General features: G+C 45.4%; 1 protein-coding gene across 2 annotated transcripts in view; it reads left to right on the top strand.

The window, feature by feature from the left end:
• Positions 1-13,036: 13,036 nt before the first annotated feature.
• The window catches only part of TRPM7 (transient receptor potential cation channel subfamily M member 7), a 116,085-nt gene continuing 102,878 nt past the window's right edge, over positions 13,037-26,243 (top strand). For both annotated transcript variants that reach the window (XM_075897155.1, XM_075897154.1), the window contains exon 1: positions 13,037-13,170. In XM_075897155.1, coding sequence (XP_075753270.1) covers positions 13,168-13,170 — 3 coding nt within the window. In that variant the 5' untranslated portion in view covers positions 13,037-13,167. The remainder of the gene's footprint in view (positions 13,171-26,243) is intronic.

The raw sequence follows: 26,243 nt of genomic DNA, 5'->3' as shown, positions 1-26,243 counted from the left end.
TTACAACAGTTTGCTACCACCTCTGATTATTTTAAGAGCAAGAGTCCACAATTCCTTTGAGCAGAAGATAATTGCCCTGTTTCTTTTTCCTTAACTCAAAATTGGCTGAAGTGCTGTGATGGCTGGTTCAAGTCATCCAGGAATTGAAAGCCAGTGTGTTAAACTTTGTATCAGCAAGAGTGAGCTTAGCTGTTGCTAGGCTATGTGTCAGATCTCTGACCCACCAGCTTCCCTGCCTACCTAGAAAAGTGCAGAATTCTGCCAGTTCAAACCTGGTCTTGCAGGTAGCATCACATGAATCCCACTTCCTGAGTTCTTCAGACTTTAGTGCCTCATCCCCTCTCATAGGACACTCCAAGTTGTTTGCCATCTTCAAAGAGACAGAGCACATTAGTGCTGCCACCTTGAAATGTAAGTCTTGAGAGAGTTTTGTAATAAGTTCATTCACAAAGAATAACAGGTTTAAGTGATTTCAACTAAGAGTAAAAGAGCTATGGAAGGCTACAGCTATAACAAAGCACACTTTTTTGTCTGATTAAAACTTCAAGTTACAATCTTTGTCTGATCAGATTTCTCATCAGTAGTCAGTTCCCAGAGACTACAGTTCTCTTATTCGAAGGTTCCACTTTTCTCAGATTTCAAAAGCTCTGGCTCATTTGTATCTCAGCTGATGAATGCCTAAATGCCTTTTGTTTCCACTTATATTTCCCAAAGTCTGTTGATCAGGCATGCAGATGGGGAGAGGGCAATTGCCCCAGGGCCCAGTGATGGAAAGGGGCCTAGGGCTCGCAGGCACCACTGCTGCTTCTGTGCCTCCAATCCAACCCCTTCTGCCCTTCCTGGAGTGTAGAGCTATATCCCCATCATTCCTTGCCAAGGGCTGAAGCAGTCTGTTCCCCTTCAGGAGAAAGGGGGTCGGGGGTCGGGGGTGTGTGTGTGTGTGTGTGTGTGTCAGTAAATTCTTCATCTGCTATCATGATTAAGTGGTTGCCTTCTCCCCCGTTACCTTATGTAAATATACTTCCATCATTGCTGGCCTTTCCTTGTGCAGTTTGCATTGAAGTCAGTCAAGAGGTGAAAATGTTCCTTGGTTTAGAGAATATGCTGGGCTTAAGCACTGCTCACCAAACACATTTTTAAGAACACATTTCCAGCACCTAGCTAATTCTTTATACAACATGCCCACATGAATTATGCAATACCAATGACCAGTGTGTACTCAGTTTGCATGTGCCAAGAGTGAGTTCTCGCAATGAGTGTCTCAGGCCTGAGGTGAGTTACGCTATATTGTGTCCTCTGCTGGTTGGCATTTAGGAGATTCATGGGTCAATAGATACTGAACTCCTTTTTAAAAAACAAAGTCTATCTTCAGCAAGGAAGTAAAAGCTTGGACAAGAAGGGAGGGAGTGTGTCCTGTATTAAAGACTATCCATCCATTTTTAAGTAAAAGGCTCTATTTGACAATTTTAGACAGAATTCTTCATGATATAGCTATGGTTCCAAACTTGGTTTTAATTAGGAAATATTTTAAAAATTGCAAATACGGGCAGTCCCCAACTTACGCGGATCCGACTTATGTCGGATCCGCAGTTACGAACGGGGCTGCCCCGGAGTACACGGACTGCGGGACCTCGCGGTCCCGCCGCCCGTGTACTCCGGGCGAGAAAAGCTGCTCCGCGTCTCCCTGGTCTGCAGACCAGGAAGACGCGGAGCAAAGCCGCTGCCCGCCCCCGCGGCTTTGCAAAGCCTCAGGGAAGCCGGCAGCAATGCAGCCCAGGCGCACCTGGGCTGCTCCGCTGCTGGCTTCCCCGAGGCTTTGCAAAGCCGCGGGGAAAGCCGGCAGCGGGACAGCCCAGACGCCCCGCGGCTGTCCCGCGGCCGGCATCTTCAGAGGCTATGCTCCCAGCAGACCAGGGAGACTGGGAGAAAAGCCGCGGAGGACCCAGGCGGCAGGACCGCGGTGCGTCTCGGTCCGCCGCTCGTGTCTTCCTGGTCTGCTGGGGTGGGGGGGTGGGGGCGCAGCTAGTACGCCCCCCCTCCCCCAGCAGACTAGGCTTTTCTCCGGACGCCTGTGGCAGAGCAGCTGGGGTGCTGCCGGTTGGTCCCGCAGCGCCGCTCTGGGCGCTACTGGACCAACCCAGCAGCACCCCAGCTGCTCTGGTCCTGATTCAGCCGCTGCTGGTCAGTTTCAGCAGCGGCTGAATCAAGATGCCTGGGGCAGAGCTGCTGGGTTGGTCCAGTAGCGCCGAGGAGCGGCGCTACTGGAGCAACCCAGCAGCACTCCAGCTGCTCTGCCCTAGGTGTCCTGATTTAGCCGCTGCTGAAACTGACCAGCGCTGACTACAGGAAGCCCGAGGCAGAGTTGCTCTGCCTCGGGCTTCCTGGAATCAGCTGCTGATCAGTTTCAGCAGCAGCTGACTTGGGGACGCTTGGGGTTCTTAAGCTGAATCTGGACGCCAGTTCCGACTTACATACAGATTCAACTTAAGAACAAACCTACAGTCCCTATCTTGTACGTAACCCGGGGACTGCCTGTACATCAATTGTCTAGTTTGTGTTAATTTTTGTACTCTAGTATAACTAACAATTTTACTACTAATTTGAAAAAATCAAGGGAAAACTGAAATATTACTAGAAGACAGGAGAAAAGCAAGTCACACCAATCTCCACTAAAAATTATGCTGGTAGTTTCCCTGCTGAAAATAGAACAAAAATAGAGTGAGAAATCACAAACTTTGTAAGAACAGATCTATTTGATAAGGTAGATTGTGTTTTACTATTATTTTTACACAAAGCTCCATCCAGGAGTAAGATGGCCAAGAGACAAACTACAAAATGCATGAATTAGGCCCATCAATCTAACCTGACACAGGTAAGGATATATTACTTTCAAATCCCCTAGCTGGCATATCTTCTGTGGAGGCTAAGAATAATCTTCCTTAAGATACTGTCATTCTAACAATGGGAAAAATACTAAAGACTCTGTTCTGCTTCCTGAAAAGGAGGTACCGCAGCCCGTGACTCTTCATTTTGAAACACAAAGGGCTTTATATAAGTGCCCCTGAAATGTTGCTCGATTTGAATCCATTGTGTCCTGCAAACCTGATCTTTCTGGGTTACAAGTTTGAAGTCTGACCTCTTAAGAGCATGTATCTTCTTTTTGTGACTGGAGTAAACTAGTCCTCTGCAATATGAAATACTTGTAGAGATTATGTACATTTTTAAATTATTGTCATCCAGCAATCCAAGAACGTTTATTAACCATGGTTGTAAATGTTTGGAAGCATTCTGCAGATTTTGCATAAGAGAGATCAGTCTCCATTAGGGAATTGAGCCAAGCTTGAAGCATAGTTACTATTGGTTTCCATCCCTCAACTCCTTTAAGTGTTCAAAAGTCTGTGCTAAATCTATGGAATTTAATCTCCTAATTAGAGTTCCATTCTGCTGATGGCCATATATATCTTTAGTGATACTTCTCTAGACTGAATTTCCAATCAAAGCTAGACAGTCTCTCACTTTCTCAGCAGGTGACACTGGGCTCACATCCCTCCTCCCTCCTCTCCCCCCCAACACACACTTAATTCTGAGGCTTCTGCTCCAACTCTGAAGGCATGGGAACTTTCTGGTCATCACAGCTGTTAGATGTACTGTATAAATTAATTCACTATTCCTTTTTGCTCTTTGTCAACACAAATGTCCCAAGATAACCAATTACATTTAGGAAAAGATTTATCCTTGTTTTGTTCCAATGAAAGCACCATCCACAGGTCAAGCTTCAAACCCAACAGTAAATGCATACCTGCCAACTTGGAATCAGGTGGCAGGTGTGAGAGAGAGGAGTTGCCAGTTGCCTGAAATCAACCTCCTGCCCTGAAGCACAAGAAGTTACAGTACTGTAAAGCACCGCCGTAAACAGGCTCTCTGCACTTTTAGCTGCTGCCATAACCACACCGTCCCGTTAAAAGTGCTGATGCAGCTCCACTTTAAATTTACAAGCATAGACAAAGCCTAAGGTTAATGTCATATAAAATAATATATAACATGTTTCAAATACAGGAGGGACCTTGCTCTTCCAGAAGGAACTGTAGCCAACTTTCCTGATTTTGGAACACACACATGCTCAGCAATAATATACTTTGCATTAATTTGTGTTATACAGGCAGTCCCCGGGTTACATACAAGATAGGGACTGTAGGTTTGTTCTTAAGTTGAATCTGTATGTAAGTCGGAACTGGCGTCCAGATTCAGCCGCTGCTGAAACTGACCGCCAGTTCCGACTTACATACAGAATCAACTTAAGAGCCCCAAGAGTCCCCAAGTCAGCTGCTGCTGAAACTGATCAGCAGCTGATTCCAGGAAGCCGGGGGCAGAGCAGCTCTGCCTCCAGCTTCCTGTAGTCAGCGCTGGTCAGTTTCAGCAGCAGCTGACTTGGGGATTCCTGGGGCAGAGCAGCTGGGGTGCTGCCGGGTTGGTCCAGTAGCGCCCAGAGTGGCGCTGCGGGACCAACCGGCAGCGCCCCAGCTGCTCTTGCCACAGGTGTCCGGAGAAAAGCCGAGTCTGCTGGGGGGAGGGGAGGTGTACTAGCTGCGCCCCCCCCCCCAACCCCAGCAGACCAGGAAGATGCGGGCGGCGGACTGAGACGCACCGTGGTCCCGCTGCCTGGGTCCTCCGCGGCTTTGCTCCCAGTGTCCCTGGTCTGCTAGAGACCAGCAGACCAGGGAGACGGGGAGCAAAGCCTCTGAGGACGCCAGCAGCGGGACAGCTGCGGGGCGTCTGGGCTGTCCCGCTGCCGGCTTCCCCCGAGGCTTTGCAAAGCCGCGGGGGGGCTCGGGCTGCTCCGCTGCTGGCTTCCCCGAGGCTTTGCAAAGCCGCGGAGGGGCTCGGGCAGCAAGACAGTCCAGGCGCGCCTGGGCTGCTCCACTGCCGGCTTCCCCGAGGCTTTGCAAAGCTGCGGGGGGGCTCCGGCAGCGGGGCAGCCTAGGCGCGCCTGGGCTGCCCCGCTGCCCGAGTCCCTCCGCGGCTTTGCTCCACGTCTTCCTGGTCTGCAGACCAGGGAGACGCGGAGAAAGCCCCGGAGTACACGGGCGGCAGGACCACGAGGTCCCGCAGTCCGTGTCCTCCAGGGCAAGCCCCATTTGTAACTGTGGATCCGACATAAGTCGGATCCGCGTAAGTCGGGGACTGCCTGTATTTCCAACCTCTGTTATGGTTTATTCTGATTAAGGTGTGAAAGACATGGTAGCTCACTATCTCATATAAGACAAGACACAATGTGAGCTATTCAGGACAGGGATTGTCCTTCTACTCTGTGTTTGTCCACTGCCTAGAGTGTCAGTTGTTTCTCAATGATTTCCCTAATATCCTCATGTATTTTGCAGCACCACATTAAATACTTCCTGAAAGATAAAATCAAAACAATATCCTCACAGAAATAACAGAGAGAATGAGCTTTATGTTGTGCATGGCTGACACACAAGCTGTGACAAGTGTATTTGACCTGTTGGTCATTCTGGAAAAGTCAGAGGCCATTTAAAACTGGGACAAAATGGTCACAACCATAAAGAGTCCAATAAAAATAATTATATAAAAAAACTTAAAACTTTAAAAACCATATAGGTGTGATGAAAAATACAAAAATGGAGAACACAGAGGAAACATAAATGAGCTGATTTTTCAACAGAATGCACCTTACTCTTGCTCATATCCAAAACAGGCAATTGCCCTCATATACTTGTCAGCTATGCATACTGGATGCAGGTACTTGGAGGCACACACACACAATTCTTGTATGAGACTTTGCCCTATGTAAACTAAATTTTAAAACAATATTTCGTAAGCAGCAAGTACGCACAGTATGTGCAAATCATGGAAAATATTTTCATAGCAGCAATTTAGGTGACTAATACTGTAGGAATTTTTGTATATGCTTCTGGACGGGGACAAGTTCAACTATGTGTAGAAAATTAAATTTTCATAAAAAGGTGTGTACACATTTACAACCCACCCAGCATTGCCTTGCTTATTAACATAAATATTCCTTTTTATTAGCATATTTGCGGGTATGTCTTCACCATAGATTGAATCTGATCTGAGCACCTGCCTTTGTCTAGTTCAAGTGTCTGAGTAGCCACACTAGTTACTGGGTCCACCCTGGTGTTGATCTCTCTCAGGCATATCATGAAGATATCTGAGAGGGTATCTCATAGTTCTTTCTCTTGCAGTATAATTATTTCCTAGTGAATTGTGGGAAAACTTGTATGCACTGCTGAGCACATGAGGGGAACTGTGGAAAGGCACTGGAGGGACATCAGAGTTAAACTGCCTCCATGCTTCAAAGTGGATGGGTTAGTAGCCAGAGTAAATACAGTACTTGGGGGCTGAATCAGCTAGCCTGGGTTGAAAGCATCACTGAATATGGGTGAAATGGTTTTGTGAGTGAGTAGAAGGGAAATTAGGGGCAACACTTGAGTTAACTCTGCTGTGAAGAAATACCTTTATTTTAATAGCATTTTTCCTTTTTGCTCAAATGTTATGTTTTCTGCATCTAAAATTGAAGGCAAATATGCTTAAACATGTAAGTATACTTATATGCTTACTTAAACCTCGGTTAAGTGTTTGCAAGATTGGAGCCAAAATCAGTAATATAGGACTTTTAAAATGGTTATTAAGACTGTTAGTTAACTTGAAAGATTCCTAATTTCCTTTACATTTTCACAGACTATATCATAGCTATTTTATTTTTTTTCTCAAATGTACATCTCTGAAACATGTTCCTTTAAAAGCATTTTAAATTAAAAACGAACCCTTTGCTCATTATTTTTGCTGTCTTAAAGTATGTTTGTAGTGCAAAATATGTATTGTTTTCAAAAGGTCTCAAGAATTCAACAAAGTGTGTATTTCCAGAGACAACTGTATACCAGAAAACAAAGCTTGGTATAAATATACATGGAATAGCAAATTAGCAGTTTTACAACTGTAATTGCTAATATACTTTGAGTGAAACCTGGATCCATTGAAGTAAGGTTTGCTCACTCTTCTGGATTGAATGCCACTGTTGCAAATGGCATCATTAAACTATAGTATAATTAAACTATATGGGCCAGAGTCTCACCTAGTGTAAATCAGAGTAGCTTCAATGACTTCAGTAGAGCTATGCTGACTTACACCAGTAAAGATTTTGGCCCAGTGTAAGGAGAATCACATACATGGCTGCCAATGGGGTGGGGGAGAGGAGGGTAAAGAGAGTAGCTGCCCCAGGGCACAGTTCTTTAAAAGGGGCCAGAGCTACCAGCTGATGCCCATGCCCAAGAGGGGGTGGAGGGGACAGCTTTCGTGGGGCAGCAGAGGAGGGGGGCCTAGCCCTCATCCCTTCTAAGGGAGAGGGATTTTGGAGCCAGGTCCTTATGAAGTTTCATCAGTCTTGATCACATAATAATAGTATGGGTATAGAATGACTTTTGTAATTGTTCTTCTAGCCATTGTACTAGCCTTTTGGGAATTGTGAATTAGAGCAGTCTTTCCAATATATCTTTACTGGAAGATAAAATGTTGCTCACAAACACATTGTTGAACAAAGGCTCAAAGTAACTGAAGTGAATTATGATGGAAATAATCAGACTCTGAATTAACTGAAGATCACATCTGTCTAGAAACTGAAGCATGCGCCTCATCCAAACATACTGTAAAAAAAGCAACATATAAAAAAAGAGAGACAAATACATGCTTGGGTGAGAAGGCTTAGAAACTTCACCTTGTTAAGTATGAGGTTTGATAATTGTCCTTTTCTGCCATGGATGTATCTAATAAGGGGAAAAAACTGTTTCTACACAGAATCTCTTTGACCTTGGTTGGGGTATTAACCTGATTTCCTTATCAGTTAGCAATTGTGTTTGGCTTGACTGCTTGCATACCAGCACATACTTTCAACAACTTGAAATGTATGTCTATACAGTCACTAAGTATAACTTTTGTCAAGCATCCAAAACCAGATTACTTCACATATTACCCATTTCTTTTATTATAAAGAATTTCCATTGGTCTTTCAGTGGGGGAAACAGTATTTCTTCTGCATGTACATGAGAGCAGTTAAGCAACCTTTTCCAAATATTGTATGCTTGCTCTGTTACTTATTATATTGCATTACTGGGACAAGGGGCATTCTTAAAGAGCCTCCTTATTATCTCTTAGCACTTTTTATTGCAGTGAGATCAAGTTACAACTGGTTTAGTGACATGTAAATCCTAGTAGGCATGATTCCTAAATCTATGACAAGTCTTGGATCACTGTGATGCTATATTTCAGCTTCACTAGTAGCAATGATCATTACAAAATAAACAATTGCCCAGAACAAACAGTCAGTGAGTTTGCTTTTCAGATGTAACAAGATAAAAAATACCTTAATATAAAGGAATACAACATCTGTTTTAAATTTAAATAAGGGTAGACTGCATCAAGCTAAAGGACATAGAATTTAGTACAATATAAAATGATAGTTTATTATTTTCCTTTTATTCACAAGTGACAGTTAATGGACATCTCACTCAGAAGAAAAAAAACCCCAGTATCTAAAATTAACCAGCATTGTGGTTGGAAAGCCATTAACCCTTAATTAGAACTAGTAAATGTGTAACCTTGTAAGGCATTGTGAAGTTTATTTTAATGCCTGAAAATGTTTTTCTCCTTACCACCTGCATCTAACAAAGTCTGAAATCAGAAGTAAAATCAAAAGAATTCATGTACAGTTTAAGAATTCATATGACTCTTTCTTGGTGATTAACTCTACAAATTTGTGGGCTATCCGGACTGTAAACTCAAGAGATTAAAAGGGTGAGAAGTTTCATTGCACCTCATACCATCTGTTCCACGGCATACGGAGTAGAAAGCTCTGCTGGGATGGTGTTCACTCACCCAGAGCAGTGGCAAAATGGAGACAGAAGCTGACTCTTTCAGTTATGATCTTCCTGCCAGGCTGCCTCATCTTACTCTCATCTGATCACAAATTGTTTAACTAGCAAAGGGTTAGTTTGTCAATCTAATTGCAACTTTGCAGAATCAGTAGGGAAAAGGTGTGGTTTATTCTTGGCCTCAAGATATGTTCTCCTAAAATGATAGCTTGTACAAGAATGTCTCAATCAATGTTCTAATTTGGCCTCCAGCTATCTACCTCTTTGTTTTTGGCTTTCCAGCACATTAAAATACCTAATACTTTCTGCAGATTGTAATGTCTTCAAGTCAGTTTGAGATGCCAGTCTGCTGGGCTCAAAGATTTGTTAGGATGACTTTAAAGTAGAAGGAAGAGGAAGGAAACAAAAAATTAACAGTGAATATTTCCACCAGTGAAATGATTAAGTGGAAAAGAGAAAGGAGGAAATAAATGGATATGCATAAATTAAGACCTGATTTTCAAAGACACTGAACTCTGCACCTCTTTTGAGTTTAGATGGAGTTGAGGGTATTCAGGACTTCTTTAAATCAAGCCCTAAGAGTCTACGTTTCATTGCTATGAGCATGGGAAATAAGACAGACTAGCTCAAAATGATACTGTATGAAGAGAAGTGTAACCTAATTGTAACCTTGATCGGTATAACATGTGGAGATGAGAGAAATATGAAGAGGAGCAGGAGACAGAATACTGGCACTCTGTGTCAAAAGTACTTACAGCATTAGTGGGAATTCCACATTCTTGCTTGTAGAATAGTGATAGAAATGTAGCTGTGTTAGTCTGGGGTAGCTGAAGCAAAATGCAGGACAATGTAGCACTTTAAAGACTAACAAGATGGTTTATTAGATGATGAGCTTTCGTGGGCCAGACCCAGTGGGTCTGGCCCACGAAAGCTCATCATCTAATAAACCATCTTGTTAGTTTTTAAAGTGCTACATTGTCCTACATTCTTGCTGTATTTCTCCTAGGAAAGCCCTTAGAATTCCTCTGCTTCTGTTGCTACCCTTTGTGCTCTCTCACCCAGTGCTGTATATTGGTTACAATAAAATGGACAACCATTCTTGTCAGTTTCACTGAGCTGTCTCTTCTGGGGAGGCAGCACTAAAGAGGTACAATCTTCCACTTCCTGGATTCAGATTTGTTGCAACTTGCTACTGTTCTTGATGCAATTTTATGTGCTAACTTGGCATATAGGAATAAGTGATGTTCCAAACTAGCTGGCCCACAGAGATGATCAGATCTATTGCTATGGTTAATAGTTGATTATCCTATCAGGGATGAAGATGGTGCTTGGTCCTGCCATGAAGGCGGGGGACTGGACTTGATGACCTCTTGAGGTCCCTTCCAGTGCTATGAGTCTATGATTCCTCAGTTAAAGCTGCAGAGATGTGTGACTTAGAACCTAAAGAGCCAAAATATTAGTTGTCTGTTGCTTGCAGCCCATGGCTTTGTCACAACAATGCTATCCACCACTAATCTTCCAGATTAGGGATGTAATAGTATACTCAATTAACCAATTAACCAATAAGCAAAAGCTTATAGGTTAATGCCATAGACTACACTAGATGCATTTCCCTCCCCACATCTTGCTAGTACATTTTTTAGCAGGCTGGCCATCCTGGTTTGTGATGGGTCTAGGAGCTCAGAACCAACCCTATACAAAGGCTACTGCCACCCTGCGCTGCTGCTTCTTTATCAGAGGCAGCAGCACAGGGAAACAGGCAAGGGGAGCTGGTTTTTAAACTTCAGCAGAGAAGTAGGGGGCTCCTTGGGAGCGAGGCCGGAGCACAATGGCTGCCGGCCTTGCCCCAGGAACTATAGAATAGTTGACTAACCAATAAGAATTCTTGAGGTTACTCGACTATTCAGTTAACCAATATTTAACATCCCTATCCCAGATATGAAATCCTCAGTGGAACTTTAAATTGAAAAATCATTACCCTCCTACTTTGATATTTTTGCATTGAGCCTAAACCCCATTTTGTTCTTGACACTGTGACTTGTCCGCAGACTGATTTTTGTAACTAGAAGGAAGTACTGCAAATGGTAGGTAAAGTCATTAGTTAATGTTAGATATTTGTTTTTGGAGAGTGAGGTTTTGCTAGACCATTACAGTTTTCATTATGTTCAGGGCAACAGGATTAATTTCTGCCTACAATAATTGAAAACACCCTTTTTGTTATTTTCTGGAAACAAACTGATGATTATTCCAGTTTGAGATTTGTTACAGAAGATTTACCTTAGAAATCCAGAATGAAATTCTGCTATTTTTAATGGCATAGGTTCCAAAGTGTGCTAGTTGTATTTTGTCTGTAAGACAAGGTTCCTGCCCTGAGAAGTTTACAATACAAACAGAACAGGACTGAGAAAAGTGATCAGTTCCAATCATAGTGCATTTTCCTGAAAATGCTGTTCAACACAAGTGACATCATACATACCCATTAAAATAGTGTTAATGAATAATTCTCTTCTTTATCCAAGCAAATAAGTGTAACCTGCAGGGAAAGCTACAGTGTTTCCTAGACTTTTAAACATACTTTAAATAATAGCTCACTTTTGAAATACACCAACTGTACTGTGCTTTATGAACTTCTGGGTACATATTTGTAACTGTTTTTTGTAGAGGCCCTTGTATCAACATTGAGAAACTTAGCAGTTAGGGCTTGATTTTTTGATGCACTAAAAACCCTCATTTGCCAGCAAATTCAACAGAATTGAGAATAGCTATTTTCTGCAGGCTATCAGTGCCTCAAGGGATGTGCCCTAAACCGTCTCACCCATTCCCCAAAGCTAATACTGTTTTTGCATGAAAAATGTTAAAAATGTTAAGAGATAGGTAAGTTAGCCCCATCAGCAACGGAGTTAAGTGACTTTCTTTTGAATACTATGGTTCCAGTTAAACTGGTTTCTAACAAACTGAATGACTCTGCTGTTGCCATATTGAAGAACTGGCAAAAATCGCTGTACCAGCTTTAAAATGTTTTTTGTAATACTTTTTTTGTGCCCCAGCTTTGCTGTATGAGGTAAGTTGCTAAAGACATTTCCTCACTTCAGCAGATGAATGCTAACCCCTGTCTTTACTGCTCGGGAAACATGGGACCTGAAATATCTTTTAAAAGGCAGTGTAAGATACAAGCCTACTGGGCTGTCCCTCTAGCCAGTGTTCCTTGTCAGCTGTGCTCTTGGGCATCCAGGAGAGGTTCAAATGCCACCTAAGTGATACCAGAGCACCCACATCTGGCAGCATGTGTTTTTACTGGCAGTACATGTCTGCACATGCCTTTGTCCACATCATAACATTTATTCTGCAGATGGATGGAAAAATTAAATTTTAGAAGCAACATTGCCTGCTGCAGTCCCCTCCTCATGAGAGAGCCCACTATAGCCGGCTTTAGGCAGCTGCACTCACCAGGGGGCCTTCTAATTGTTGCAGACTGAGCATGGTCACTTGTGGGGGCCTTAGTAGCTGACCTGTTCAGTATCTCTAGTGCTTCCTCAGCCCAGACACAGCAGTGAATACCTATGTCGGCTCAACGGGCCCCAGTCATCTGCTGGGACTTGTCCTCTCCGCTGGAAACCACCCCCGGGCAGCGAAGATAAGACGTGGGCTGCCACCATCCTCCATTTTATGCCAATTGGAAGTGAGCGACCTTGACTACGAAGCGCCAGGAGAGTCAGTCACGCGGCAGGGCTGCATCCTAGGGCGGCGCGGGTGCGCTGCCGCCGCAGCATTTCCCTCATGGTGGGTCTTTGCCCCTCGGGTGACCCTGACCCGAGCTGACCTTAGTCCTGCGCCCCAGGCAGGGCGAGGGAGCCTGGAGAAGAACGGGTGGGAGGGGGCTAACGGCAGACCGGGCGGAGGGAGGTCAGCGTCCCCCCCCCGCGTACGTCTCCCTCCCCCGGGGCGGAGCGCGCTGACGCGGCGGCGCCGCTGCTCTTGGCCGAGGGGAGTCGCACAATTATGAGAAGGAGCCGCCGGGCCGAGACTGCCGCCGCCAGCGTCGTGTCCTGCAGCAGAGCCCAGCTCGAGCCGCCCCTCTCTCCTGGTGCCTGGAGCGCTGTCCTCACGCGGCCTCTCCCTGCCCGGCCCTCCGCAGTCGCCGAGCTCAGCCCCGATAGATGGAGACAGGCTCCGCCACCGCCGAAGCACGAGCAGGAGCACGAGCAGCCCGGCCCGAGGAGCGCCAGAGCCGGCGGCGTCGAGACCCAGCTCGACCCTGAGGAGAATGGTGAGGGGGAGGGGGGTTGGTCCCGCCTCGGCATCCGCAGAGGGTTCGCCGGCTCGGAACAAACCTGTGCCGGCCGGCCAGCGCCGCTCCTGTCAGCCCCCTTCGCGGAGCACGGGGCTAGCTCCCATGGCGGTTGTTTGGACTTCCCCTTAGCTCCCGGCGCTGTTCAGCGTGGGGCCGGGGGGAGGGGAGCGGGACTGACTCCTCGCCACGCGCTGTCAGATGCGCGCTAGCGACTGGGGGAGCCTCAGATGTCTCCGTCGTGATGTGCTTGGGTGCCCGCTTGTATGGAGGGGCGCACAGCTCGGCCCCTTTCCTGGAGCTGGTGATGTCTCCTAAACCCCGCGCAGCGATTTTGGCCTCAGAAAAACCCTTTGCTAGATTTCAGTGTTTGTGTTGTCTCTTCATTATCCTCTCTGGGGGCTAAAGCATCCAGGTGCCACACTTCAGAAAGGCAACGACAAGTGTTTTCCTAGTGTTTGTCGAGCCTATAGGTAGGCTTGGGAAGTATTTCGTTTTTGGCTAGTAAGCATCAATTTCATAGAACCCACATAAACCGGTGAAAAACATTTGCATTAGTACTAACTGAAAAGAGTACAGAGAGGCAAAGTAAGAAAACAAATGTTGCTTGGGAGCTTATTGGAGTTTTGATTTGTATAAGTTTACATGTGATGTTGGCAGTTTGTGAAGGAGCTAAAGATTTAACTTTTTACATCTTAACATCTGCTGTCATTCATTATTTTCTGACTCCTTCCCCCAAGTTTGTTGCAGTCCTGAACATTTAAAGAGCTAAAATTGGGGGGGGGGGGGGGGGAAGGAATGCTTAAAACCCATAATTTTGCACATCTGAAAACATAAGAAAGCTTAAAAAGAAGCAATAACATCATAAAAATTATAAACACTGAATTCTGCTAAGTCTTGTCATATGTCCCTCTTGATGTAAAGCAACATTCTATTATTGCTGCATACTGTACTGAGAATTTGAATCTTGGGTCTTTCCATTCACCCCTCTCACCCTTTTTTGTTTGTTTGTTTAAACTGCTTGTTTTGGGTGGTGTTTCTATTCAAGAATATCACTTCACTATGACACACAATCTTCAATATACCTCTTTGACTAAACAAATGATTAATCAGAATTATTTTGAACATAGCTGTATCCTCAGCAGTGCTGCTGTAAGCTCTCTAACTGCTGCTCTTAGCTTATAGGAGAAAGTGCTACTTCAGCTTCTGTGAGTGACCATAGCTATGTCCAGTGTAATTTGTGTTGCTGAGTGGGGTAGTTTATTCCTCCCCCGCCCCGAGTGACATAGTTTATGCTGAAATAAACTGCAGTGCAGACATAGCCTTGGGGCATGTCTATACTGCTTGCTAGATGGACAGGTAGTGATCAATTTAGTGGAGTTCGATTTATTACATATAGATGTACTTAACTGCTGAGTGCTCTCCTGTCAACGTTGGTGCTCCATCAGAATGAGAAGTTTAGGCGACGTCAATGGGAAGGCATCAGCTGTCCACTTAACCACAATGAAGACACTGCAGTAAGTAGCAGCAGGTATGTCAGCTTCAGCTAGGTTGTTCATGTAGAGTAGGTAGTGTAGAGTAGGACTCCGCTGACAGACCTGGTTCTTTGGTTTGAGTAGTAAAGGTTGATGTTTTTGGGTCACAACTAGCAGGCTGATGTTGAACCTAGGACTTAAAAGCATAAGGGGTTCAGAGGTGCTGCTACATATTCTTTTATTGAATAATTATGTAATCTTGTTGCTGTGTCTACTTTCTCTCCTTCCCAACTCTGCTGTTGTTTTTCCTTCAATTATATGTCATGTCACTTAAACGTTTTGAGGCATACACAGAGGAGGCATGGTTTTTTTTTTATGGTTGGTAAATAAACTAATATAGAGTACTCCAATTCCATGCACCACACCTATTTATTTCACTGGGTAACATTATTAATGGTGGTTTTACGTTTTTATTAAAATCAAACAGCTTGATAACCACATTTGTTTGACAGCATTGTACTTCTATTGTTGTAAATAGCACCTGTGACTTGCTAAGAAATGTGGTTTCTTTTGTTCTTTCTATATATTTTTTAAGTTTATAGGTAAATTGTGGTAGAACTTTATATACAGGAGGACAAGGGTGGGCAATAATTTTCACAGGTGGGCCATTCCATGCATTTTGGTAAGTTGTCATGGGCTGCACACTTCTGTTATATTAATAAATGGGGTGCAAGGTCTGAGGGTAGGCAGGAATTCTGGGCTTGTATAGAGCGTTGGGGTGTAGAAAAGGGTGAGAGATGTGGGCTCTGGAATTGAGTTTGGATGCAAGGGGGGCGGAGCTCTGATCTGGGAGCAGGCATGAGGTTCAGACTCTGGCTGGGAGGCCACTTCTAGAGGTGGCTCCTGGCTCTCAGTGTGCTTAGGCAGTTATCCTCCCTCAGCATCCCACTGTGCTGTGGGCTGGACAGAAATGTTAGATAGGCCTGAACTGCCCTATGGGCTGTATTTTGCCCGGCTTGTAGTAGAATCTCAGAGGTGCAAATACCTTGGGGAATTAAGGTGTCCTTTTTTTTTTTTTTTTTTTTTTGTAACTTGCGCTACCTGATTGCATACTTCTGGTTCCAAATGAGATGTGCAGTTGACCTGTCAGTTCAAAACTCTTCCTCCTACCTTAGAGGCTCTACTGTAATCACTGCTGCTGAAAGGCTGAGAACCGCACACATCCTGTTGTACATTTTACCTTGACTCCATTGCACCCCACTTGTTTGTCTACCCCAGCCTGCTCAAATGGTGCCACTGTGATTGATGCAGCTGCATTGATTTAGCAAGTCTAGTGAAGATCCAGTAAGTTGATAGTGTTAAGGTAATAAAAATTGAAAAATCAAGGAATTTTAAAATATGGTTCATTATTTTAAATGATCATTCTTACATAAAGTACAATATACATATTAGGGATGTAAGCGGCTAGTCGAGTAGGTCTCCTTCCCCCCTCCCCCCCGCCTTCCCGGGGTGGGAAGCAGGAGCTGGTGCTAGGGGGAGCCGACTTAAAAGCCGGTTTCCCCCCAGCACCATCTCTGCAGGGGGCAAGAGGAGGCAGCAGTGTATTGGGGAACTGGGCATGAGCAGAAGGGCATCATCTAGAACTGGTCATGAGCTGGGACAACTGATTGCCAGCTCGTGTCCTGTCCCCTGCTGTGCCTCTGCCTTTTTAAATGTAGTCGTGGCTGTTATTACATTTAAAAGAAAGAGCCAGGAGCTAACCCTGCTATGGCTCTGCCGATTTCTCCCCTTACCGACTAATTGAGTAGTCGATGGAAATTCCATCGACTACTCGATTAGCTGATTCAGTGAAATTCAACATCCCTAATAGGTATCAATCTTAGTATCACAGGAACTTGTCATTTTTATGTAGCTTTTATTTAACCGCCACCGCCACCCCCCCCCCCCCCCATCACAAGCTCTCATGTGAGGCTATAAAATGTATGTTATATAGCAGATAGACTAGAATGTTACTCTTTTGACTAAATGAAAAGATGGGAGCCATCTCCCACTGCGTGTAAATTTGTAACCGCTGATGCTATACTTCAAAGGCGAAAGCGCTGCAGGGAGCACGGGGCCGGGGGGGACTGCTTGAGTCCCTTGCTGGCCCTAGGCTGCACATGTCATTTCAAAGCAGTAGCACCGCACAGAGCCCAGGGTCTGGCAATGCCCTTTTTATAGCATGCCCTTTTTGTTTAGGGCTTTAAATTCACTGCATGGTCACTAGGATGGGCAACCACAAATAGTGTGTGGGCTGCATGAGTGGCTCTCCTTCACTTCAGTGGGCTGAAGCAGGTTCCACCTGGGGCCCCACAGCTCCCTGTCTGTCTCCTCACTCCTAAGTGCCTCTCATGCAGTGGGGCACCAAAGCCCAGCACTTACCTGCTCCTTTCCTTCCCTCCCAGCACTTTTGGAGCACACAAATTGCCTGATTTGCATTCCATCCCTGTTCTGCCCTCCTCCCCAGAGTGAAATGCTACAAACAGCTTAAATATAAATATAAAGCTTTACACAGTTTTAAAGTGCTTGCTAGAGATCTGTTTATATAGATCTAAAGGAAATCTTAATTTACTCAGTGTCTTGACATTTATGCTGAGCAGCTAGGTTCCATTATAAAATCCTGTTTTATCTGCAAGACTGATCTGGCCTGTAAACTGCTAGATTTACTCTTAGTGCTTCTGCAAAATTTGATTTGAGTTATAAGTCTCTTAAAGAAAATTAAAAAACACAAAATAAAAAAAATAATTAAAACAATCTAATTTGAATAGTCTTTGCCTGACCTTGTCTCCGAGTTGACTACAATTTCAAACTTTATGCACATTCTGATGTCTTTAACTTGTGCACTGACCATATATAAAAATAGGTGGTTGTTGAGCAGAGTTTTTGTTGTGGATAGTTATGAATCTAATCCTGCTTTCATTGATTTCAGTATAAGGTTTGTACAATAGGGACAGGATTGGGCAGTTTTGTGATCATGGTGCCCTCTGTTGATTGGCCACAACATGGAAAAACTATGAGTGTCAACATGGCTGATAGAAGATCTGTTAATTTTCTCCAGTAGTGGAGGCTTATATGTTTTAGAACTAGTGGTTCAGGGTTCCAATCTTGGCTCTGAAAACTAGAATGTTTTCTGAAAATTTTGAGAATACTCTACTCTGCTACATTAATAATAATGTACTGAGGCTAAAAGACTTTTAAATATTTTTGGTCAAATATTTTAATGCTATTTGTCTCCCTCTGCCTATTCAGTAAAACCATGTTAAACTATATTTAAATGTCATAATTTTTCACAAGCTACTTTTTATATCCAAAGTATTAAAAAATTATTTTAAGACACTGATACTGTGTCACTTCAAGATAAGGTACTCTGTCAATGAAACTAATAGAAGAAAAGTACAATGTGTATGTGTGCGCGCGCACACACATTTTAACTTCAGAGGACTTCTTGTGTAACTTTCCTCACACTTGTAAGTCTTATGATCTAGGTTCTAACACAGATAACTGATATAATAGCAGTAACAGGTGCCTCTTGCACATTATTGAAACTGTGTGTCAAATTATGAATTGGATTTGGAAATATTATACATAACGGGAGTGTCTAGACTGGCAAGATTTTGCGCAAAAGCAATTGCTTTTGCGCAAAAACTTGCCAGCTGTCTACACTGGCCGCTTGAATTTGCTCGAGCACTGACTTTGTAATGTACAAAATCAGTGCTTCTTGTGCAAGTACTTTCACGCTCCCGCTTGGGAAAAAGCCCTCTTGCGCAAGAATACTTGCGCAAGAGGGCCAGTGTAGACAGGGAAGAACTGTTTTGAGCAAAAGCATCTGTGCCAATCTAGATACACTTTTGCGGAAATACTTTTAATGGAAAAACTTTCCGTTAAAAGTATTTCCGCAAAATCATGCCAATCTAGACGCAGCCAACTTGTTTCTACATTACTCACTAAATAAAGTTACATACATGTACCAATATAATTTTAAAAGTTTTTCCTCAATCATTTATAAATCCTTAATAAAGGACAAACTGATGCTACTCACTATTTTGAAGTTAATACGAGTGTCACTTTAAATTTTTGTCCAAGTCACAACTTCACGTTCTTGTGTGGTTTTTTGGACATAATCAGGAATGTATTCAAGTACATTGCTTTTTAGTTACAGCTATAGGTAGGATAATTTTGGTACTGCGTTCCCTCATGAACACTGCTAGTCTTTGTGTTTAATATGCTAAATGTGTTCTTTTTTTCTCAGTAGAAAACATGTGTTAATCTAACTCGGTCAAAATCAAATTAGCAAGTGTAAAAGCTTGGATTTTATACCATGCAATAGTTCTTCTTACCCTCTCCTGCCTAAATGTTTATTTACATGTCTTCTAGATTTTTGGTAGTCCTACTTCCATCTTGTATAGCATTAATTCTAAAATGCATCTAGAGGTAAGGAAGGAGCTTGCTGCTCTTGTATTATTTCCTTGTGTGTGCCTGATGAATTATTAAGATTTCTTGTGTGCTTGATGGTTGATCGCCTAAGAGCTGCTTTTTTGTCCCTTGTAATATTTGCATAATGATTTGTTTTTTATAAAAAGAGGATCATTTCTTTCTAATCTGCACTTTCTGAAAATACACAGGAATTTAAAACTGGAATTCTTTCCCTTATGAACAATAATCTCTATAGTTGTCCTGATAGGAAACTTGTCTTTAGATAGCTCTTGCTGCCTACAAAATGTCCAGACTTCGGACAAAATATTTGCAGTCTTTACAGATAGCTATGGTATGGCGAAATGTGAATTATTTTTCCCTGTTGACTCTCTTTATTCTCAGTGTCTAAAATTGGGTTTTAGGGCTGGAATTTTGCCATATAGCTGATCTGTTAAGCACTGGGAGTGTTGTTCTAATGCAGGGAGGATCTTCTGGTGCACAGATGTTTCTACTCCTCCCAGATGTTTCAGGCCTGGAAGGTGTGGCTGGAGCAGTCCTGGGCAAAATATCCTCCGTGGGCCGAATCTGGCCTGTCAAGCCATTGAATCCAGCCTGTGGAACAGCAGGGAGCCTCAGGAAGACTTCCTGCTCGCCCTGTGTCCCCTCCAACACTGCTCAGAAAAGTGGCTGTTGTAGCCGTTTCTTTTTCTCAAGTCTGAGCCCTGGGGAAGGGGCAATGGTGCTTCACAGGCTGCTCCTGCCCCCAGCACAATCCCATTGGCCAATTTCTGGCCAATGGGAGCTGTCTGTTTGAAGAACTGGCAGCACGAAGAACTGGCAGCACAAAGCACCACTCTCCTCCCACTCCCATGCTCTTATTCACCAATGCACATGGCCTCCGTGGCCTGTGCGGAGGCAGGGCAGGAAGGAAGCCTACCTGAGAAACGTGCTGTGCTGCTGGTCAGGAATCACCCAGGTAAGTCTCCTGGCCAGAGCCTGCCTCTGAAAAACCAGCCCCTCTCTGCCCCCCCACTGCTGCCCCTCTCCTCCACATAAGCAAAACTGTGTCCCCCTCCTGAACTCTTCCCAGACCCTGTACTCCATAACCTGCCCAAGGTCACAACCCAAACCTCTTCACTCCCTCCTGCACCCCAATCCCTTGCCTCAGGTTACAGCTCCCTCCTGCCCCCAGTCACAATCCAAACCCCTGCAACCTAGTCCAGTGCCTCAGGTCACAACTGCCTCCTTCACCCAAACTCCCTCCAAGATGCCTTATCCCCTCCTTCACCCAAATCCCTTACCCCAAACTCCCTTCTGTACCCAACTTCCATTCCAGACCCTGCATCTCCTTCGTTTAATATAATGGAAAAGTGTTGCCCTTGACAGCTATCTTCCCCTCCCCCCCCCATCAAAAATTGGATAACTCTGGGCTAGAGGAAAGTGGGCACTGCAGAAACATGTTGCATTAACCCCCAGTGCAGTTTTCAACTCTGTTAGGTCACCAGGGCAGCCCTCATTATGCCAGAAGCAGTGCCCTTCTTCTATCTGGCATGCCTAATGTCTCCCGTAGAAAAGACACACACTCTACCATCCTCTAATCTGTTTTTATAAGATATTTTAACTCTCTGTCCAGATGGTTATTTTTTGTCCTTTGGATGATTCAGCCTTTTAACTAATCATGGCCATTTGGTGAGTCAGGTGATGTCTTGGTACAGGAGACTTTATCTTGAAAAGAACTATATTCTCCGAGTGGGCAACTGGATATTCAGCTTGGGGGATTTACAGTGCAAGTCAGAAAGAAAGGAATGAATAAAAGGATTCTCTTATTTTATTGTAAATTAGTGCTAGTCACTCCTAGATTTATATCAATAGTCAGGAATTAATTCACCTTTATGTTGCATGCTGCCTAAATGGCAGTGCTGTGTGTGCACTGCATTACTTAGTTTGACCCTAGCAATCCTTCATCAGCTGTTCTACAATGCTTAACACTGACCACTTTGGTCGTTATAGTGAGCTCCTCTGTCTAGAGGTAACAGAGACCAAAGGCGCCTCTCCCCTTTAAAGCTCTCTGAATTTTGAAATGTCTTTTCCTTATTTTACAGGTTGGCAAATGCACCTAGCAGGTCTCCACTGTGGTGTGCAACTACCTAGCTGACCACTCTTGGCCCCAAACTTCTGTGTCCCCCTGAAGCGCAGGGCCTGGGATGGTTGGCCCTAACTGTCCTATGGATGGGATGGCTCTGTCTGAAACTTTTTGTGGAGGTAGTCGGCAATATTTCCCAAAAGTTTTAAGGGATGGCAGTCATATTTCTTCCTCTGTGGTAGGATTCTTTTCCATGCCAGTCATTGATAACTTCAGGTACCACTGCAGAGCATAGGGTAGCAGCATATGTTTCCTGGTGTCTTTAGGATGCCAGAAGCAGCTGTGCTCTCTTTGCCTTTGTTACCCTGTAAGTGAGAGATGGAGATCAAGGGAATGGAGTTACGAGTTTCTCTACCGTTTCTGCTGTTGCAGCCTTTAGGGAAGGGACCTCAGTACTTTTTAAAATTTTGTTTGCCAGACATTCTCCTTCTGGAATCAGCAAACAACTTATTCTTTGTGACCCCAGAAAGTCTAATCTGCTAATATGAGCTATTCTAAAATGTGAGTTCCCTACAGCTATTTCGGGAGTGGCATGCTTTAATAATAATATTTGGAAGCATGAGACATTTAATTATGGTGGAGTCATTTCAGTGCAAGTTCAGGTTGCATTCTGTTTTTCACTTCTAGTGTGTGTGCAATTCTCATAAATTAAAATTTTAGTGTGTGTGCCCCAGATCTGTGCACAATTAAACTTTTAAAATTTTAATCCAATTTAACTTGGATCAAAAGTTCACTGAGTCTGATTTTTATTCCCCTAAAAACCCACAAACTGTTTAAAAAAATGGAGTTAGCTTTTAGAGCTATGTAACTTTTAAATAAAATTAGTATTTTTGTGTCACTACTCGATTTTGTATATGGCCTCCGTCGGTCAGTTGACCATGGATGACGTATCCTAGTTCTCGTCTTGGTTCGTGTCGGATTGTCTGGGACAGCGTCGGGGACAGCGTCGTTGGTGGCTGAAAAGGCCAATCCGGGACAGGCATTCTTTGCCGCAGAAGTCGCAGCTATAGGTGGTTCCCTGGCTGCTGTTGTTGCGTAACTTCCTGCGGGCTCGCTTTTCTTCTGATGCACGCATCATGTTCGTTTCGCCTGACCTGAGCTGTGTGGTCAGGGTGCCCCTCCACTTCAGGCGGTCTGCTGCGAGGTCTTCCCAGGACTGCGTGTTTATGTTGATGGCTTTCATGTCCCTCTTCACGACATCTTTAAATCGCAGGTTCGGGCGCCCTGTGGTTCTCTTCCCAGATGCCAGTTCCCCGTAGAGGATGTCCTTTGGGATCCTCCCATCCTCCATGCGGCGTACATGGCCAAGCCAACGCAGGCGACGTTGTCGGAGCATGGTGTACATGCTGGGGAGGCCGGCTCGAGTCAGAACTTCGAGGTTGGAGACTTTGTCTTGCCAGGTAATGCCCAGGATGCGGCGCAGACCTCGTAGATGGAAAGCGTTCAGTCTCCGCTCTTGTCTCGCGTATGTGGTCCATGTCTCGCTCCCGTACAGCAGGGTGCTGATGACGCAGGCGTTGTACACTGCCATCTTTGTTGCGATTGTCAGCCTGGGGTTGGTCCACACTCGGGTAGTCAGGCGGGCTAAAGTAGAGGCTGCCTTTCCGATCCTCTTGTCGAGCTCAGCATCAAGGGAGAGATTATCGGTGATGGTGGAGCCCAAGTACGTGAACTGGTGGACGACGTCAAGCTGGTAGTCGTCTACTGTGATGGCTGGTGGAGTGACAGTGTCCTGGCTTAGGACGTTTGTTTTTTTCAAACTGATAGTCAGCCCAAAGTCTTTGCAGGCCATGGAAAAACGGCTCATCAGCGACTGTAGTTCTTCCTGGGTATGTGTGACGACTGCTGCGTCGTCGGCAAATATCATGTCCCTGATCAGCGTCTCACGTATCTTCGTCTTGGCTTTGAGGCGAGAGAGATTGAATAGCTTGCCGTCCGATCTGGTGCGGAGGTAGATTCCTTCCGTTGCTGAGCCGAAGGCATGCTTGAGGAGCAGGGCAAAGAAGATCCCAAACAATGTGGGGGCAAGAACGCAGCCTTGCTTGACGCCGCTGCTGATGCTGAAAGGCTCGGAGCAACTGCCGTTAAACTGTACTGTTCCCTTCATGTCTGTGTGGAAGGATTCAATCAAACTCTGCAGTTTTGGTGGGCAGCAGATCTTGTGAAGGATTTTGAAGAGTCCGTCTCTGCTGACCAGGTCAAAGGCTTTGGTGAGATCAATGAAGGAGACGTACAGGGGCATCTGCTGTTCTCTACACTTCTCCTGGAGTTGTCGTAGGGAGAAAATCATGTCTACGGTTGACCGTTCTGCGCGGAAACCACACTGTGACTCCGGGTAGACACGTTCAGCCAGCTTCTGCAGTCGGGTCAAGATGACCTTAGCAAATACTTTGCCTACAATGCTAAGAAGGGAGATGCCTCTGTAGTTGTTGCAATCACTTCTCTCGCCCTTAATCTTGTAGAGGGTGACAATCTTAGCATCCCGCATATCCTGCGGTACGGCTCCTTCTTTCCAGCACTGACAGAGCACTTTGTGAAGAGGGTGCAGTAGGGAACACTTGCACTGTTTCAGCAGGTCTGGAGGAATCCCGTCGCTGCCGGGGGCTTTTCTTGAGGCCAGTTTATCAACAGCCTTGCTGAGCTCTTCTACTGTTGGCTCTGCATCAAGTTCTTCCATGGTTGGCAGGCATTCAATGACATCTAATGCTGCGGAGGTCACCGTATTCCGTCTGGAGTAGAGGTCGGAGTAGTGTTCCACCCATCTCCCCAACTGTTGTTGCTTGTCGGAGATTATTTCTCCAGTAGATGACTGGAGGGGTGCTGTTTTGCTCTGGGTAGGGCCCAGCGCTTTCTTAATGCCGTCGTACATGCCTCTTGTGTTCCCTGATATGGCTGCTTTCTGGATGTCGTTGCTGAGCTGCTGCCAAAATTCGTTCGCACAGTGTCTGGCAACCTGTTGAGCCTTGCTCCTAGTAGCCCTGAGAATTTGTAGGTTCCTCTGGCTTGGTGACCGCTTGTATTCTGCCAGGGCGGCGCGCTTGGCTTCTATGACTGGAATCATCACAGAGGACTTTGCTTCAAACCAGTCATGCGTTTTTATGGTCCTCTTTCCAAAGGTTGCCAGGGCAGTGCGGTGCATTATGTTCCGCAGTGTTTCCCACTTTTCCATGGCAGAGTCTCCTGTCTGTGTAGCATCAAGTTCCTTCTCAAGCGCTTCTGCGAATTTCTGCGTCAGGTCAGGCTGCGACATCTTGCTGACGTCGATGCGAGGATTTCCTTGTTTCCTTGAACGATGAAACCTCTTCGGGTTCAGCCTGATCTTGCAGCACACTAAGGAGTGATCTGTGTTGCAGTCAGCGCTGTGATAAGAGCGTACATGCAGGACGCAATTGATAGCTGAGCGGCGAACTAGTATAAGGTCCAACTGGTGCCAGTGTTTCGAGCGCGGATGTCGCCAGGAGACCTTATGCTGGGGCTTGGTCTGGAAGTATGAGTTGGCGATGCACAGGTTGTAGAAAGCGCAGAGCTCGAGCAGGCGTTGGCCGTTCTCGTTCATTTTGCCGACGCCAAATTTTCCGAGGCACGAAGGCCATGAGTCATTGTCCGCACCTACTCTGGCATTGAAGTCACCCAAAAGGATGAGTTGTTCCTTGTCGGGGATGCTGTTGATGACAGATGTTAGGTTCTCATAGAACCGGTCTTTAGTTTCCAATGTTGCGTTCAGAGTTGGGGCGTATACGCTGACGAGGGTGATAGGGCCTGTGGTGGTGTTGAGACGAAGGGTGAGGAGTCGTTCTGAGCCATTACTGCCTGGTTCTACCATACTCAGTAGGCTATTTTTCACCGCGAAAGCTACGCCATGCTGTCTAGGCTCGTCTGGGGCCTTTCCCTGCCAGTAGAAGGTGTAGTCTTTTTCTTTCAGAATGCCTGAGTCTGCCAGTCGTGTTTCCTGTAGGGCGGCGATGTCTACGATCAGCCTCAGAAGTTCGTTGTTGATGACTGCTGTCTTTCGTAGGTCGTCAATGTCCCGTACGTCTTCGGAGAGGCCCGTCAACATTGTACGGACATTCCAACATCCCAGTTTAAGAGATGGTCTCTTTCTCAGTGTTTTGTTGCCTGGTGCAATGGTTGCAGCCTGCCGTTCGGAATGTTCCTAATCCCCATGCACCCAGTGAGGAAAGCAGACTGTGGCGGGGCAGTACCTGACTGTCTGGGGGCTGCCCAGCTTGAGGCGGGCGGTAACTGCCCAGTGAGACCTGAAGATCCCTCCCACCGTCGGGAACAACCCCTGGCGCCATGCTCTACGCCAATTGAGCTGTGGCTTATAACCGGTAAACTGTTGCTCCCCGTGTTGTTTCCACGCTAGTAACGCTAGCGAGGCTGGAGTGTCCTCTCCAGGGTTGCGAGATATGTTGGTAGTCGGATACTAGCCAGGGCAATGTAATATGGAGGAACAGGCTATTGCCCACGTAGCGGGTCCCCCCTCTCCACGTCGTCGATGGATCCAAAGGAACAGCAGGGCTGCTACAGTTTGGCATCGGCGCCGTCGCAGGAGTTGCCAGAGCGAGGCTGCAAGCAGCGTCGAACTGCCTTAGGGACTCCGACTCCGGATTTTTCCTCGAGGTTTACTCCTGAAGCCTTTTCCATGGAAGAATATAGCTGCAAGGCAGCGGAGGTTTAAAATCAGGGTTTTCCTTCCCCTAGATGAACTGCCTTCCTAGGCTGACGAGTATCATCTCCCCGAAGCAACTGGTTATAAGGCGCCAGTGACCCGCCTGCGCCCCTTCTCCTGTCAGTTAAAACAGTTCCGCCGGGTTTACAAGCTAAACCGCACGTGAAGGCCAGGAGCTGGACTTGGTTGTCAGAGTTAATACACTGATTAACTGATGGAGAAAATGTTCCACACCAGCTACACTGTCTGTAAAAGCTTTTCAAAATAGTTTAGGAGATGGCTATGAATCTGCCTTGTGATATATGCTATA

This window comes from Pelodiscus sinensis, chromosome 14 (assembly GCF_049634645.1).
Source record: "Pelodiscus sinensis isolate JC-2024 chromosome 14, ASM4963464v1, whole genome shotgun sequence".
Taxonomy (NCBI): Eukaryota; Metazoa; Chordata; order Testudines; family Trionychidae; genus Pelodiscus; species Pelodiscus sinensis.
Note: the sequence above shows the minus strand (reverse complement) of the source record. Positions and strands in the feature narration are given on the sequence as shown.